The sequence below is a fragment of the Dama dama genome, chromosome 5 (assembly GCF_033118175.1).
Source record: "Dama dama isolate Ldn47 chromosome 5, ASM3311817v1, whole genome shotgun sequence".
Taxonomy (NCBI): Eukaryota; Metazoa; Chordata; class Mammalia; order Artiodactyla; family Cervidae; genus Dama; species Dama dama.
In genome coordinates, this window is record NC_083685.1 from 56,175,057 (window position 1) to 56,192,607 (window position 17,551).

Below are 17,551 nucleotides of genomic sequence, written 5' to 3' on the forward strand. Positions count from 1 at the left end.
GTGGGTTTTTTCCCATGTCTAGGTTATTATAAACAGTCCAAGCTCACTCTTATTCAATAATATAGCATTTACATAGCCTTTTAACTTATCCCCAGTTAAACTGCAAGTTCCTTGAAAGCAGAGGAAACTGTCTTTTCTTATTTCCTGTCATATACCATGTGTCTGGAGTAGGACAGGCACTCAATAAATATTTGTAATTAACAAATATGGATGAATGATGCTACAGTCAAGTCAGAACAGGACCATGCATAGTCTAAAATTCGAGCTGTGTGTCTCTTTCTACACTTGATGATAATCATATTCTGAATCCTGGGCAGTGAAATTAAGTGGTTAAAGAAGTTTTCTCATTTAAAACAGAAGTTAGAGGAAGCCCATAGCGATGGCAGAGTAAGATACCATGTAATGGTTACAGGGTATTGGTTGCACATTGTGAATGAACGTGCTTCATGATGTTTTACACTGACTACAGCTCTACACAAGAGATGCAAATTGTTGAAACACTGTATTTTTCGCTTTTTTTGTTGTTCATTCACTAAGTTGTGTCCAACTCTCTGTGACCCATGGACTGCAGTATGCCAGTCTTTCCTGTCCTCCACTATCTCCCAGAGTTTGTTCAAACTAATGTCCCTTGAGTCACATGCCATCCAACCATTTCATCCTCTCTTTTCAGAACTCCAATAGAATGATTAAATAGATGATTAAATGATTAAATCAATGATTAAATAGATGATTAAATCAACCACATTTTAGGAACTGTCTCACTTCTCAAAGTGTATTCACCTAACTGGCCCTTAGGTTCTGGTATATTTAAAGGCCTGAACTTCTACTTATTCATTGAATTGCATGTTTTGTTTTCTTAGAATATGTTTATTGGTAAAGATGCTTATTATGTTACCAATCAGGAAAACTTGGCTCTGAAAGCATTTTTAAAATGTTATTAGTATAGCCCACTTGTACTGTACTTCTAAGATAATGCAACATCATTATTTTTGTAATGACTATACATTTTAGTTCCTGACACCAAATACCTGACAGGATTTTACAGATTTAAATTATTTTGCCTTAGATGAAAGAGAAGGCAATGTGCAGAGGTTCTGGACATTTTTGGGCCACGGAAGCCCTTTGGCAGTCTCCATTCTTAGAACAACATCTCTAAACGCATAGGATCATGTAAATGCATAGATTATAGAAAATGCATAGGATTATGTAAAAACCAATTATATTGTAACACAATTATCAGAACATTAAAAGAGAAATTTCTACAGCTGCTGTGGGAAGCAGTTTGACAGTTGTTTAAAAAAAGGAAATATAAAATAAGTATGAGACCCAGCAATTCCACTTTAAGGTGTATACCCAAAGGAACAGAAAGCAGGGACTTAAATAGACATCTGTACATCAGTGTTTATTACAGCATTATTCACAACAGCTAAAAGGAAGAAACAGCCGAAATATCCATCAACAGGATGGATAAATAAAACATAGCATATGCAGGTACAGTGGAATACTAATAGCAATCTATTACAAGTCTTGCCCCAAATAGTCATTGAATTCCAATAGTTATATCCAGTCACTTAAAAAAAAAAAGACAAAACTAGACTGCCATTGTCTTAAGAAACCCATTTTCTTTTCTCCTAATTCCTTGCCAACTAGTGCATATTCCACATTTCTTTCATCACAGGAAGCAGAGATCAAAGGCCATTTTCAGTCTACCTAAACTTTTTCAACTGAGTCACTGCCAGCCAGAGACGCTTCCAGATGCAACACTGCCAGTCTCCAGAGGCTCCGCTCTAAGGATGGCTTAGTGCCTTCCCTGATTGCTAAACAGAAGATGGGAGCTCCCTGAAGCTCACTGAACGAGTGAAACATCTTATGTACCAATCTCAAAGCGAATTCAGCTTCCCTCTCTTCCCTAGGACTTTATTTTCTAGTAGAGTTTTCTAATGTTCTTGGCTTTTTTAAACATCATCACAACACATTCTGTTTCAGAGAATGTTTACTTCTAAAAATAGTAAATTGGGACTTCCTGGGTGGTCTGGTGGTTAAGAATCCACCTTGATTTGTAGGGGACTCGAGTTCAGTCCCTGGTTGGGGAACTAAGATCCACATGCCACGAAGAAATGAAGCCCATGCCCGGCAACTAGAGAGTCTGCATGCCGCAGGAGAGATCCCGCAAGATGCAAAGAGGATCCTGCATGCTTCGTCTAGCACCTCAGAGCCAAATAAATGAATAGTAAAAAAAATACCCTGCACACCTTCCTCAGCACATTTATTAAATATGACTGAGGTCAGAGAGTTGTTATGTCAGGATTATTTTAATAGCAGAATTGTTAGCTTTCTGCACTCTTTCATAAATTAATCAGAGGATGCTATAGCTCCTGAAAACTATTTTGCCAAATGAAAAATTGGGTGTAAGTAGGATTGAGTAATGTGAACAAAACCGCAGGTGAAGCATAGGCGGGGCTGGAAAGGGAACCAAGAACAGCGGAATAAGACAAACACAATGTACATCCAGAGCTCATTCCACACACTGGGCTGAAGAAATGAAAAATGAGGGAGAAAATGAGAGTAGAGAATAGCAGGAGAGTCAGGAAAACCATGACAGTAAGGGCCAAGAATTGGAACACTGATGATGTCACTAACCACGATCTGGAGCCCTAACGCTCCCTCTGCCATGCCACGCCGTGTGCCAATAACTTCTGTATTCACCATCTCAAAAGACAGGCAAGAAACATAAGCAAAAACAGAACATTCTACTTGCATGTCGATGACAAAATACTGTGATGCTTGATCACCTAATCAGTTATCCCTTACCTCTAATGTTGGCTTGAGATTTTATCAAGGGGCTGATACATATTGCTACTGACCTTCTAGTTTTGTGCTATTTCTAGGAAATTCAACCAGGTTAAAATATCAGCCCTATTTTACATGTTTTACTGTATGTTAAATGTTTTACTACATGTACAGGGTTTGATATCCATTCTGCACTTCTTACATATATTTTGTTTCTCTGCCAGCGTCTCATCAATTTAGGCTGAGATAAACTGTATAGATGGATACACACATATTCATTCCTTTTTTTTTTTTTATAAATCACTTTAGAAGGGCCTGAGTCATTGTCATACAGGGAGACAACCCAGTGTGTCTGGGTCCTGGTGAAGAAAGACAAGCAAAATGTCCAGCAGCTTGATTAATTTTAAGGTTAGTCAGAATGCAATCTGCAGATAATTTTTCTTTTAAAAATATTGGCTTCAATGGCTCCAGTCATTCAAAACTATGGATGGGTCATCCAACCCGCTGTGATTTCTGATTCCTGAAAGTGGAAATGGCATCATTCAGGCATTCATGCCCCTTGTCATCCCCTTACAAAGGATCTGTTTTATGTCTGTGTTGTACATAAACATCTGCCTCCAGATGTTAGCCTGTAATTTTTCTTATAAATTAAATGTCTTCTGCCTTCCAGAGAAACATGTAATTTTTGAACAAAAACCAGATCAATGCATTAAGGATAATTTTTATAGTGACTTAGTTTTAGAAGGATTAGGATTTTGTGATTTTCTTATCTTTCCACATGACTCCCTTAGAATGTTCAAGTGCTAATAACTTTAATAATAATAATCATTTTACTCAATGCCATCAAGGTTTACTTTCTTTATGCATAAAATGGGAAATAATATCTATCTCATGATTTTTGGAGATTGAATGAGAAGGCTTCCCTGGTGGCTCAGATGGTAAAGAATCCTCCTGCAATGTAGGTGATCCAAGTTCAATCCCTGGGTCAGGAAGATTCCCTGGAGAAGGGAATGGAAACCCAATTCAATATTCTTGCCTGGGAAATCCTATGGACAGAGGAGCCTGGCGGGCTACAGTCCATGGGGTTGCAAAGAGTGGGACACAGCTGAGCGACTAAGACTTCCTTCCTTCCTTACTAAGGTATTTAAATGTCTAGCATGATACCTGGGACAAGAGTTGTTTAATTGCTACGTCATGTTCCGCTCTTTGTGACCCCCCTGGACTATAGCCCGCCAGGCTCCTCTGTCCATGGGATTCTCCAGTCAAGAGTATTGGAGCGGGTTGCCACTTCCTCATTTCCTTCTCGAGCGGATCTTCCCGACCCAGGGACTGGGCCGGTGTCTCTTGTGTCTCCTGCCTCGGCAGGTGGATTCTTTACCAGTAGTGCCACCTGGGAAGCTACATATGCATGCAGGTGGAATTTAAGACTTAATCTTGAGGTTGTAAACCTTTATTTTAAATTTATCCCTGAAGTGACTATTCAAGGGCCCAGATAATGCAAGGCAAGATCAGTCGTGATGCTTTCAAGCAATAAATTCTCTTTTCAAGCAATAAAATGTTTCTTAAATCAATTTGAGTGCAAATCAGGATATTTAGCAGCTGGAAAAGGAAAAGCAAGAGGTGTGCAACAGTGTGATCAAAATTACACACTATAGATACCCGAGGATAGCAAGCATTGCTTTACTGGTAGAGAATACTAACAGACCCATCATCCATAGCACTTTTTTTCCTTCACAAATGGTTTCTCCTTTCATTAATCATTTTTGAAAAGTGTGATGATTTTCTCGTGCTGAAACTTTCTTAGGTTATTGCATGCTCAAACTGGCTTTCTATTTATGTGTGTGAAATTGCATCATTTAAAAAAAATAAACTGATGAAAAATAAACTTGTGTTTTATATTATAGGGAAAAACATTGAACAAAAATGTTTTCATGCAATACTCAAAGAGACCAAAGCTATTTTTCTTTGAGGCTCCTTATTGTTGATAAGACAATACACGTTTATTTATTTATAAAAAGTCTCCTTACAAATAATCCACAATTATGATCAATGTTATTTAATTTTTTAAAATTAAAAATATTTAACTGAGGTATGGTTGATATACAATACTATATGTTCCAGGTATATGACACAGTGATTCACAATTTTTAAAAGAGCACACTTCTCTTTTAAATCACAGCTACAATTAAACATTCAACCTCTATCAGTCATAAAATGAATTTATCTTTGGAATTTTTTTCATGAATTTGTGTTTATTCGTCTATCAACCAACATGTTTGCACATCAATTATATGTCAGGCACTGTCAGGGAGGCATTTCAATTCTAACACAGACCAGTATTATATTATTTCACTGTTTGAATCAATTTAATTAGCCTGGTTATCTTCTCTTCCTCTTTTCCTAGTATATATAGGCCTAGGTATGATTCTAAACAGTTTCCTCTTACAGGAAGATTAAAACTTCACCAATAAGTAAAGTCTAAGTTTATCTACTATCTTCCAGGCTTCCAGGACTTTAAAAATTAATGGAAGACTAAGTTACAGCTAGAGCTATGTATGTGTGCGTGCATGCGTGCACACCCACACACCCACACACAGAAAGAGTTTTTGGCTTCTCGTGGAGTAGGAGCATAAGTGGGAACAGGAAAGAAAACTTTTGTGTTTCATCTTATACTTTTGTGCATTATTTGAATTTGTTTTATTTGAGCACATACTTTTATTTTTTTAAAATACTGCAAAACCCAGACGGTTTAGCACTAGCAGCATCAAATAGAGAACTGAGAAAGTTCTCTGGAAATCACTTCACATTTGCTTCAATGAACGAAGAGCTTTTATCTTGAATCCCCACTTAATTTTCTATGTGGAAATGAAGTCTAAAGAACTCTAATTGTTATAAGGACATGGGAAAAGCAGCTATTTTTTTTCAAGTGCTGGCAAGCTACATCATATAAAATAAAGCATAGGCATTGATTCAAATTAGAAGGCTTAAGAGCCATTTGTTCTTATATCATGAATAAGGTACGAGAGTCAAGCACCCAGGACGGATGTGTAATATTTTATAGAGGGTGGGGATTACACCCAACTCTGCTATGTGACATGTAAATGGACGAGGTCTCCTGTCTCTCTCATTGTACCTGCGCATTGGTGCCCACGACCCCACTGAATAGAAATTAATTACCAAAACTTGTTTTGATCTGTACTCAGACAAGAGGTCTGTCTTGGGGCACACTGTAACTGCAGACTTAATTCTAAATTGCAGACTCAAATCCTTGCATGTTCAACACGACATTCCTTGAGAACACTCAAGGTAAAGACTCTTCCAGGGCCAGCCCTGGCAGAGCCAGGTAAGCAAGAACTACCACCGGTCTACAATTCCAGAGGTTTCTTGGTGCCTCTAACAGCAAAAATGCCTTTGTTTATTTTTTTTTCTCTTGCTCATACTTTTTTTTTTAACTTCTAAAGGTTAGAAATAAATTTAACTATTAATTTTGGAATAAACTGCTCTCATATTTTCTGCCCCAGTTTCACGTCTGTTTGGGCATGTTTGTAAAAAAGTTTGTAATGTCTGAAGCAAGTATGATGTTTAAGTAAATGTGAGAATGTTTTAAACATTCAAATAGCCAGGTTAAAACAGCATTTTCACTGCTAAGTAAAAGTATACATTTGTATTTGAATGTAAGTTAACAAAAAGTTCATAGTAGCATTGAAACTGAAAAAGAAAAAAATGCCTTTCACTCAATAACCAGTTAATTAAGCAAAATACAGCCATAAAATGAAATATTATATAACTGTTTAAAAAGAATAAGGCTGTTAAGGTATATCTATTTGTTCTAGTTCATAATTTATATGGACATATATCATATATAATATACATACATTTTAAGTTAAAGCAGGCCAGGCTTAGAACTGAGAATAGAAAATAATTTCTTCTGTGTAAATAAAAAGGATATTCTGCTATGAATAATTTTCTTTTTGTAAGGAAATATAATGAACAGTTCCTCTTTGGGGAAAGGGACTAGGTATCAATACAGTTTAATTATTATTATTCTTTTTAAAAATTTTATTAAAATTAAAAAAGATTTTTGGCTTGTGGGAGATCTTAGTTCTGTGAGTGGGGATTGAACTCATGCCCTTGGCAGTGAAAGCTTGGAGTCCTAACCATTGGACTACCAGGGAATTCCCTATTAATTATTATTCTTTAACCAGGTACATGCATTTATTTAAAAAAAATATTGATAAGACATCTGGGGAATTATAAGCACTTACATATTTTTAGATTAGGTATACTACAAATGCTTATGCGTTCATGTATTTTAATGCAAAATTTTAGACTTAAAGCTTTCAGTTGTATGTATAATTAACAACGCTGAAAACAAGGCTGTGGTAGTGTGCCATTAAGGTTGTTAACAATATGTTCTTTTATCATTCTCCCATTCATTGAATGGGTTCCCCAATATGACTCAATCCTGGGACTTGTAAAAAGGTGTTGCCACTTCTAAAATGATTAATTTGTAGTAGAAACAAACCAAAAAAATACCAGCAGTAACCGTCAGACTCCAGCCCTGGCCTCTATAACAGAAGAAGGAAGTGAGGCTGAGGGGGGACTCTGAATAGCTTTTGAGGTGATCTAAAGATAAATAGGGAGTACCTTTTCTATCTTTCTATAGAGAATCAATGGTTTCTAACCTATAAGGGAAAAGAATCTAAAACATATACATATACATAAAAAATATATATAAATGAATTATTTTCCTATACACCTAAAATTAATACATTGTAAATAAACTACAATAAAAAAAAATCAATGGTTTCAGTATAAAACAAAAATGGACAAAATCTAATTGAATCATGAATGACACAAACAGACGTTATCTAGCATATAGATAGTATGATAGCTGATACAAAATTATATTTACACCAAATCAGCAAACTTGGCCCTGTGTGGCTGTATATTTCACAGCTCTGAACAAATTCTTCCAGAGATTGGCTCTACTGAACATGGAAACCCTGGTGGTGAGCTCCCTCTGCCCCTCCAGCTGTCTTCTCTATTCCTCCTGCTCCTGCCTTGCTTGTAGATCACCCAAGCGCTGGCAACTCATTTTTGGCCACCTTTTGCAAAGGAATTAAAGAAACAGCCAGGAAGGACTCATGAAGGAAAGAGTCAGCAAGCCTAACTGTTGATTACTTTCTGCCTGAGAAGCATCTGCCCTGATTTTTTTGGTTTGAATTTTTGAATTCTTTGCATTATTAAGTGGGACATTTTTGAATCATTTATAAGCCAATATCACATGGTTAGCCACTTAAATCAATATTATTGAACCAGATGGTTCTGATGTATTCAAGAGTACATTTTTCTTAAATGGAAACTGAATTTTTCAGATAGTAATCGTGGTCATTGAAAAAGCATTTACCCAAGCAAATGTAAGGAAAAATCAAAAGAAAATAAAAACAACTTACAATCCATCATTGCCGTTGTAAATCATTTTAACACCTTTCTATCTATGTTTTAGACATTTTCATGTTTATGTAGTATATAAATGTATTTTATATGAAAATGTAACATCCTTTATGACTTTACACTATATCCCACTGGGCTTTCTTCATTTAATGATAAATATAGATTTATTATGACATCATCTTGAAGGCCTGCAAAATGTTTTTTAGTCTTACTGCAGTTCTGACTTCTGCTATGTGTATTATAAGTAGTTGTAGACATACATTGAGATATATCCCGTTGTTACACTGCCTTTTGAATTCTCATGGATTTGAGTTCTTTATCTGCTTATTTTAACCTATGTCTTCTGCATTCTGTGACTTTTTCTGCTTTTAACTCCTACTCACTTTTTCCTGCTGCTTTTATTTAAAATAAAATTACACTTGTTTGGGAAATAAGAGTAAGCAGACTCTAAGTAAAGGCTTCTTTGAGTCAGGTGTGAAAATTTCAGGCCGCAGATTTTGATAATTTGACTACTCAGTGACATTTCTGCCTTGCTTTCGAATTTTTCAGTGGATTTTAGAGAAGTTAAAGTTCTAAATACATGTGATATTACCTTAATTGCATGTTAGACAGACATACTGGATTTATGATTAGTTCTATTATTGTTCCCCAAAACTCTTTTTATTTGTTATTATGTATTTTATTTTCACACTTGCTTGAAAAAGTCAGCTCATTGAAACAAAAAATTAGTACTCACATGGACCATGAGACAAGTATCAGGTCAAATTCAAATACTAAAATGCATAGTGTTGATCAAATTGGCTTTAAATACTGAATAATTTAAATTAAGAGAAAAATGAAACAATCTGTTTTTGGTCTTATGAACACAATTAAATATCCACAGTACATCCTCAAACTAAAATTGCCTCACTGCCATTTAGCTATTAAGTTTGACTTATTAGAAAGAATTGACTTGGTTCCTCTGATGGTTTCCTTCTCTGAATCCTTTAACTCCTCAAGCTCATTTCCTCATCTTAAAAATCTGAAATAATTCCCATCTCACAGGTTATGGTGAGGATCAAATGGAATAACATTTGTGAAACACTCTGTAGAAATATTATTGTTGTGGTTTAGCAACTAAGTCGTATCCAACTCTTTTGTGACCCCATGGACTATAGACTACTAGGCTCCTCTGTCCATGGGATTCTTCAGGCAAGCATACTGGAGTGGGTTGCCATTTCCTTTTCCAGGGGATCTTCCTGACTCATGGATCAAACCTGCATCTCCTGCTTGGAAGACAAATTCTTTACCACTGAGCCACCTGGTAAGTGTAGAAATATTAAGTCATATATAAATTTAAGGTAATATTATTCTATGGTAAGTGGAAAAGACTATTCATCATTATGTATAGCAGAGTTATGCAAAACTTCAACATAAATCTGTGAGTATAATAACTTCGGGAGAGGATGATAGATGAACTTGACACTTTGCTTAATTGGCACAGTTCAGAGCTTTAGAAATCTAAAATGTATTTCCCATCTACCAGTGGCTTTCATGATAACCTTGAACATAATGAAATTTCCCATCAATGTTACAAAGTAGATGGTGATTTTGTACTGAAATAATCTTAGGCTGGATAATTCAAAACTTCAGAAATTGATGGAATCTACAAATTAGGTACATTGTAAAAATTTTTTGTTTGACTTCCCAGTTTATCTGTATACACAAGTATAGTTATGTTCATAAGTACGTGAAAGGAAAGAAAAAAAAGAAAATTCAAATTTATTAGAGAATAATAATGCTAGGCCTTATATTATATTTTTGGTATGTGTTACTTCATGTGACTATAGCAGAGCAGAAGGGAAAAGGCACAACTGAGAGGGGAAACAAGGTGAGAACAGGCGTGACATTCCCGTGTAAAGCAGCTTAGTGTGTAGTGGAAAAGACAAGAACAGTGGATTTACCTTACTTCCTCTCTTTCCTTGGCCCCTTGGTGAACTTCCAAATATGAAATCAGTTTATAAGTGGGCAGAGAAAAAGAGATAAAAAATCAAGTTTTCCAGGCAGCACCCCAATAAAGAAACTTACCCTAATAGTATAAAATTTGACCTTTTATAATCAAGTGATCTAATTATAGATTTCTAGGAATAAATGATTAAAATTCTCTTTATCTAGAAGAGAAATACAAAATTTCGTAGGCCAAGTGATAATTCTAAAGATAATAATATTTATTGAGTGCTTGCTATGTGCCAGGAGTTTTTAAGTGCCTGATGTGTGTTGATTCCCTGAATGCTTGTGGTAGGCAGAATAATGGTCCTCTAAAGACCACTAGACCATTCAGGTATGACCTAAGCCAAATCCCTTATGACTATACAGTGGAAGTGAGAAATAGATTTAAGGGACTAGATCTGATAGATAGAGTGCCTGATGATCTATGGATGGAGGTTTGTGACCTTGTACAGGAGACAGGGATTAAAACCATCTCCATGGAAAAGAAATGCAAAAAAGCAAAATGGCTGTCTGAGGAGGCCTTACAAATAGCTGTGAAAAGAAGAGAAGCGAAAAGCAAAGGAGAAAAGAAAAGATATTCCTGTTTGAATGCAGAGTTCCAAAGAATAGCCAGGAGAGATTAGAAAGCCTTCCTCAGTGATCAATGCAAAGAAATAGAGGAAAACAAGAGAATGGGAAAGACTAGAGATCTCTTCAAGAAAATCAGAGATACCAAGGGAACATTTCATGCAAAGATGGGTTCGATAAAGGAGAGAAATGGTATGGACCTAACTGAAGCAGAAGATATTAAGAAGAGGTGGCAAGAATACACAGAACTATGCAAGAAAGATCTTAATGACCCAGATAACCATGATGGTGTGATCATTCACCTAGAGACAGACATCCTGGAATGTGAAGTCAAGTGTGCCTTAGAAAGCAGCACTATGAACAAAGCTAGTGGAGGTGATGGAATTCCAGCTGAGCTATTTCAAATCCTGAAAGATGATGCTGTGAAAGTGCTGCACTCATATGTCAGCAAATTTGGAAAACTCCACAGGGGCCACAGGACTGGAAAAGGTCCGTTTCATTCCAATCCCATAGAAGTGAAGTGAAGTGAATCCCAAAGAAAAGCAATGCCAAAGAATGCTCAAACTACCGCACAATTGCACTCATCTCACATGCTAGTAAAGTAATGCTCAAAATTCTCCAAGCCAGGCTTCAGCAATACATGAACCGTGAAATTCCAAATGTTCAAGCTGGTTTTAGAAAAGGCAGAGGAACCAGAGATCAAATTACCGACATCCACTGAATCATTGAAAAAGCGAGAGAGTTCCAGAAAAACATCTATTTCTGCTTTATTGATTACGCCAAAGCCTTTGACTGTGTGGATCACAATAAACTGTGGAAAATTCTGAAAGAGATGGGAATACCAGACCACCTGACCTACCTCTTGAGAAACCTGTATGCAGGTCAGGAAGCAACAGTTAGAACTGGACATGGAAAAACACACTGGTTCCAAATAGGAAAAGGAGCACGTCAAGGCTGTATATTGTCACCCTGCTTATTTAACTTATATGCAGAGTACATCATGAGAAATGCTGGGCTGGAAGAAGCACAAGCTGGAATCAAGATTGCTGGGAGAAATATCAATAACCTCAGATATGCAGATGACATCACCCTTATGGCAGAAAGTGAAGAGGAACTAAAAAGCCTCTTGATGAAAGTGAAAGAAGAGAGTGAAAAAGTTAGTTTAAAGCTCAACATTCAGAAAACTAAGATCATGGCATCTGGTCCCATCACTTCACGGGAAATAGATGGGGAAACAGTGCAAACTGTGGCTGACTTTATTTTTGGGGGCTCCAAAATCACTGCAGATGGTGATTGCAGCCATGAAATTAAAAGATGCTTACTCCTTGGAAGGAAAGTTATGACCAACCTAGATAACATATTAAAAAGCAGAGACATTTCTTTGCCAACAAAGGTCCATCTAGTCAAGGCTATGGTTTTTCCAGTGGTCATGTATGGATGTGAGAGTTGGACTGTGAAGAAAGCTGAGCACCGAAGAATTGATGCTTTTGAACTGTGGTGTTGGAGAAGACTCTTGAGAGTCCCTTGAATTGCAAGGAGATCCAACCAGTCCATCTAAAGGAGATCAGTCCTGGGTGTTCATTGGAAAGACTGATGCTGAAGCTGAAACTCCAATACTTTGGCCACCTCATGTGATGAGTTGACTCATTGGAAAAGACCATGATGCTGGAAGGGATTGGGGGCAGGAGGAGAAAGGGGAGGACAGAGGATGAGATGTCTGGATGGCATCACCGACTCAATGGACATGAGTCTGAGTAAACTCCGGGAGTTGGTGATGGGCAGCGGGGGCCTGGTGTTCTGTGATTCATGGGGTCGCAAAGAGTAGGACATGACTGATGTGACTGAACTATCTGAACTAAAGGTGCCTGGGCTTCCCAGGTGGCACTAATGGCAAAGAACCCATCTGCCAATGTAGGAGACACTAGATGTGGTTTCCATCCCTGGGTTGGGAAGATTCCCTGGAGGAGGGCATGGCAACCTACTCCAGTATTCTTGCCTGGAGAATCACATGGACAGAGGAGCCTGGTGTGCTACAATCCATAGGGTCAAAAAACGTCAGACATGACTGAAGCAACTTAGCACAAAAATGTCCATATCTTAATCTCTGGACTTTGTGAGTAAGTTATACTACATGGTAACAAGAACTTTGAGGATATGATTAAATTCAGAATTTTAAGATGAGGGAAATTCAGCTGAATTACACAAGTGAAACCAATGTAAATCACAAGCGTTCTTACAAGTGAAAGAGGGAGACAGAAACATGTCACCGTGAAGCTCCTTGAGAAAGACCCAGCTGCTTCCAGCTTCAAAGTTGGAGGAAGAGAACAGCCTTTAGCAGCTAGAAAGGGCCAGGAAATGGGTTCTCCCCTAGAGTTTCCATAAAGAAATACATCTTTGTCCAAACCTTGATTTTAGCCCAATAAAAGCCATATTGGACTTCTGACCTGCTGAACTACATGATGATAAATTTGCATTGCTTTAAGCCACTAAGTTTGTGATACTTTGTTATAGGAGCAATAGGAAACAAATAATATCCTTGTAGTTATCCTATGAGGCAATTGCTATAATTACCTCTGGTTCACAGATGAGGAAAAACCAAAGCAGAGTTTCTCAAAGATACACAGCTACTGAGCAGTGAAGCTGGGATTTGAATCCAGGTAGCCTGGTTTCAGAGCCTATGAGCTGGAAGCCTTCCTGCTTTCAGTCTTGGGGTTTCAATAAGTTGCCACTCTAGAGTCATCTTGCCAGTACTTCCACGTGTAAGACTCTGGTGCAAGGCCTCACATGGACAGGCCTACTTCATAGTCCTGGAGGCAAGGGACAGCCTTCTAATGGCTCTAACACTGGTACCGCAAATAACAACAACAAAGTCTGTTTCCAACCCAGTGGTGAAAAATACATCCCTGGAAGTGTGTCCATCCAAATTCCTCGAATAACTGGAAGCAGTACTTCCTGCCAGTGCTATATGTTATTAGGAAAGAGAATTATTAATAGATCACATTGTGTTCATTGTAGCACTATTTACAGTAGCCAAGAAATGGAAGCAACCTAAATGTCCATCAACATAGGAATGGATAAAGAAGATATAGTGTATATATATACAATGGAACACTACTCAGCTATAAAAATGAATTAAATAATGCCATTTGCAGCAACATAGACTTAGAGTTTGTCATACTAAGTGAAGTAAGTCATAAAGAGAAAGACAAATACCACATGATATCATTTTTAGGTGGAATCTAACTTATGACGCAAATGAACCCATCTACAAAGCAGAAAGAGACTCACAGACATAGAAAACAAACTTGCCGAAGGGGAAGCAGGGGAGAAATAAAAGAGGAGCTTGGGATTAACAAGTGTACAGCACTATATATAAAAAAGATAGACGAGAGCCTTCTGTACAGCACATGGACTATACTCAATATCCTGGGAGAAACCATAATGGAAAAGAATATAAAAAAGGATATACACATGTATATGTATGTATGTATGTATATATATATATATATAAAACTGGATCACTTTGCTGTACAGTAGAAATTAATACAACCTTATAAATCAATTATACTTCAATAAAATAGAACAAACAAACAAAAAATAGATCACAGTGCAAGTTTCATTAAACATTCCATTTGGAAAATACCTTAAAAAGTGGGGATATTTTAAAAAGAAAAAAAGATTAAGTTGGCTATTGTAAAGATAGACATTCATAAAATTTGAGAATAGCAAATACAAAAAAGTTTAAAGGGAGTCTTTCATCAGAATTTGTAAGCTATTCCAAGAATGCTCCACATAGGTAGACATGGATTTTAGCTCTGTGTATAGTACTTAGAAAACAATTAAAAGCATCCACTGAATTAAATGAATGCTAAAGAAATAAATATTAAAAAATATTTAATTAGCTTATGGATATGCATACTTTTCAAGATCCAACTGTGAGCAAGCATGTCCTCAAATGTTCTGGAATCTGTTTGGCCATTCTGACCACTTGAATTTACAAGGTGCTTCTTTGCCAGGTTAGGCAGTGCTGTCTGCCCTGTTCTCTGACTTCTGCTCATGATTTCAGTTTCCCAAAACAAAAGCAGCCTACTATTAGTGGTTAAAAGCCCTGGCTTTGAAATCTGTGAGATCTGGGTTTAATTCCAGTTCATTTGCTTATTACGCATATGACTTCAGGCAAGTTATTCAGCCTCAGTGTCTTCATTTAAAAATGGGCCTAGTAACATTTGCTTTTTATTTTGCAGTGACTGGCCCACAAAAGCACTCAACAATGGTAGGTATATAAAATTCACATTATTACCATCACTGATTGACCCTTGTCTCTGATGTTGCCCAGAAAGCACAGTGTTCAAGTCAGATGTACATCTTTTTATATCATCCTCAAAAACAGAAAAAAAATTCGTTATAAACCATCTGAATCTTACAAATGTTTTACTTTAGTGAATCAGTTGAGAAGGCTTAAATTCATCTTCATCTTTGTAGTAATTTTGATTTTTGAGAACTTAGGGAAAGAAGCAAAGATCTGTAAACTCTAAGTGAAAAGATAGAGAGGAGGGATCAGTGGTTGCCACTGTGGTCAGTCTCATCAGAAACAGAGAAGGTAACTAACTCTTATTACGCATCTGCTGTGAGCCAAGTATGGCCTTCCCAGGCGGCCCAGTGCTAAAGAATCTGCCGGACAAGAAGGAGATATAAGCTCAATCCCTGGGTTGGGAAGATTCTTTGGAGAAGGAAATGGCAACCCACTCCATTATCTTTGCCTGGGAAATCCCATGGACAGAGGAGTCTGGTGGACTACAGTCCATGGGGTTGCAAAGAGTCGGACATGACTTAGTGACTAAACAATGTGAGTCGAGTGCTTTACATACATTATCTCATTTATTTCTCTTAGTGACCCTTTGGAAGAGGTATGAAGACCCATCATTTAATAGATGAGGGAAATGAATCACCAAAAGGACAAGGTAACCTGTTCAAGGTCACATGGGGCCAAGTGGGATTCAAACTCGGTATACCATATTGCCACTCATTGAAGACTGTTTTTCAGTAAATATAGTTCTGACTGATTGCACATGATTTAGGCAGAAAATTCATGTTATTTACTGAGAATGAGTAACGATTTCTACTGAAAGAGGTTATAGAGTGGCAAGCGGTACATGGACATAATTTCTGCAATTATCCTGTCTTACTGCAAAATAATTGTTCTTGACCACATAATCAGTACATCCCTGACTGAGTAAAGAAAGTGCCTTATGTTAACTAGTTGCTGCCCAGTATGCTACTTTGAAGACACAGTGCATGCACAGAGGCGCAGCATAAATAAGCATGTTTTTAAATGAAGGTTTTCCTGTGTGCCAGTCATTCACCCCACCCAGGAATATTTCACTTCTAAGATCAAGGAGAAGCAATGGCACCCCACCAGTACTCTTGCCTGGAGGATCCCATGGACGGAGGAGCCTGGTAGGCTGTGGTCCATGGGGTTGCTAAGAGTCGGACACGACTGAGCGACTTCACTTTCACTTTTCACTTTCATGCACTGGAGAAGGAAATGGCAACCCACTCCAGTGTTCTTGCCTGGAGAATCCCAGGGACGGGGGAGCCTGGTGGGCTGCCGTCTATGGGGTCGCACAGAGTTGGACACGACTGAAGTGACTTAGCAGCAGCAAGATCAAGGAGTCACTAAGATTCAGTACTGGGGCTAAAATGCCTAACAACATCTAATGATCAATTTTTAGATTTATTTACTTTCATGTTTTCTTTTCTTTTATTTAGTGTATAGTTGCTTTACAATATTGTGTTAGTTTGTGCGGTACAGCAAAGTGAATCAGCTGCACATATACATATATCCGCTCCCTCTTGAACCTCCTTCTCAACCCCCACCCCCATCCCACCCATCTGGGTCATCACAGAACATGTAGCTGAGCTCCCTGTGCTACACAGAAGCTTCCTACCAGCTATCTATTTTACACATGGTCGTGTAAATATGTCAGTGCTAGTCTTTCAATTCATCCCATCCTCCCCTTCTATAGATTTGTTTTAGTTTTAGAGTAAGACACACTACCAGCTACATTCTCAGATCCTCTTGAAGAGGAAATTTACTTGCCTATACGATGTCACGCATCACCTTGGTCAGGTAAAATACTCCATATTGATTACTGAAATTTTTCATTGCTTTGCACTAAAAAGTGATTTGTCAAGGATGCTTTGGCAGAAGACTACAAATAAAACCAAAAGAATTCATTTGGTGATATTATGGCATTACTGATTGTGATTACTATGTACATGATTTAATTTTTTTCCATCTCGTATTGACTTTAGTTAACCAAGACTGCTGGGTATGGTCTCAGTACTGACTTACCATTGTCTTCAGCAGAGAAGTAGAAGATGTCTTTAGTTGCCTTGCTGCCTTCATTCAAGATGTAGTAGATCCTCATGTCATCAATGTCAGCTAGTAAAAGAGCAAGCATCATACATACACCATGTTGGCACACAGAAAATGAGAACTTCAATGTTTTTTATAGGGCATGAAAATACTATAATTAGTAAATTTAAAAATGATTAAATGAACACGACTCTAACTTTTAAAAAAATAATGAGGTTAATAAGAATTTAACTTTTTCTTAAAGTTGCAATAGTAAAAAATGGAACCTTATAATTTTGAATTCTGTAACTGCGCTACTCTGTCTATGATCTCTGGGATGACGAGATGGGCATCCAAGAAGGATGCCCAGGTTCTACCTATGCACACTTC

The 17,551-nt window shown here is 37.4% G+C and overlaps 1 protein-coding gene across 1 annotated transcript in view; it reads right to left on the reverse strand.

Annotated features, from left to right (window-relative positions):
* The window catches only part of FREM3 (FRAS1 related extracellular matrix 3), a 102,727-nt gene that overhangs the window by 78,695 nt on the left and 6,481 nt on the right, over window positions 1-17,551 (reverse strand). Inside the window, exon 2 of the mRNA XM_061140713.1 lies at window positions 17,159-17,248. Within this exon, the coding sequence (XP_060996696.1) occupies window positions 17,159-17,248 (90 nt within the window). The remainder of the gene's footprint in view (window positions 1-17,158; window positions 17,249-17,551) is intronic.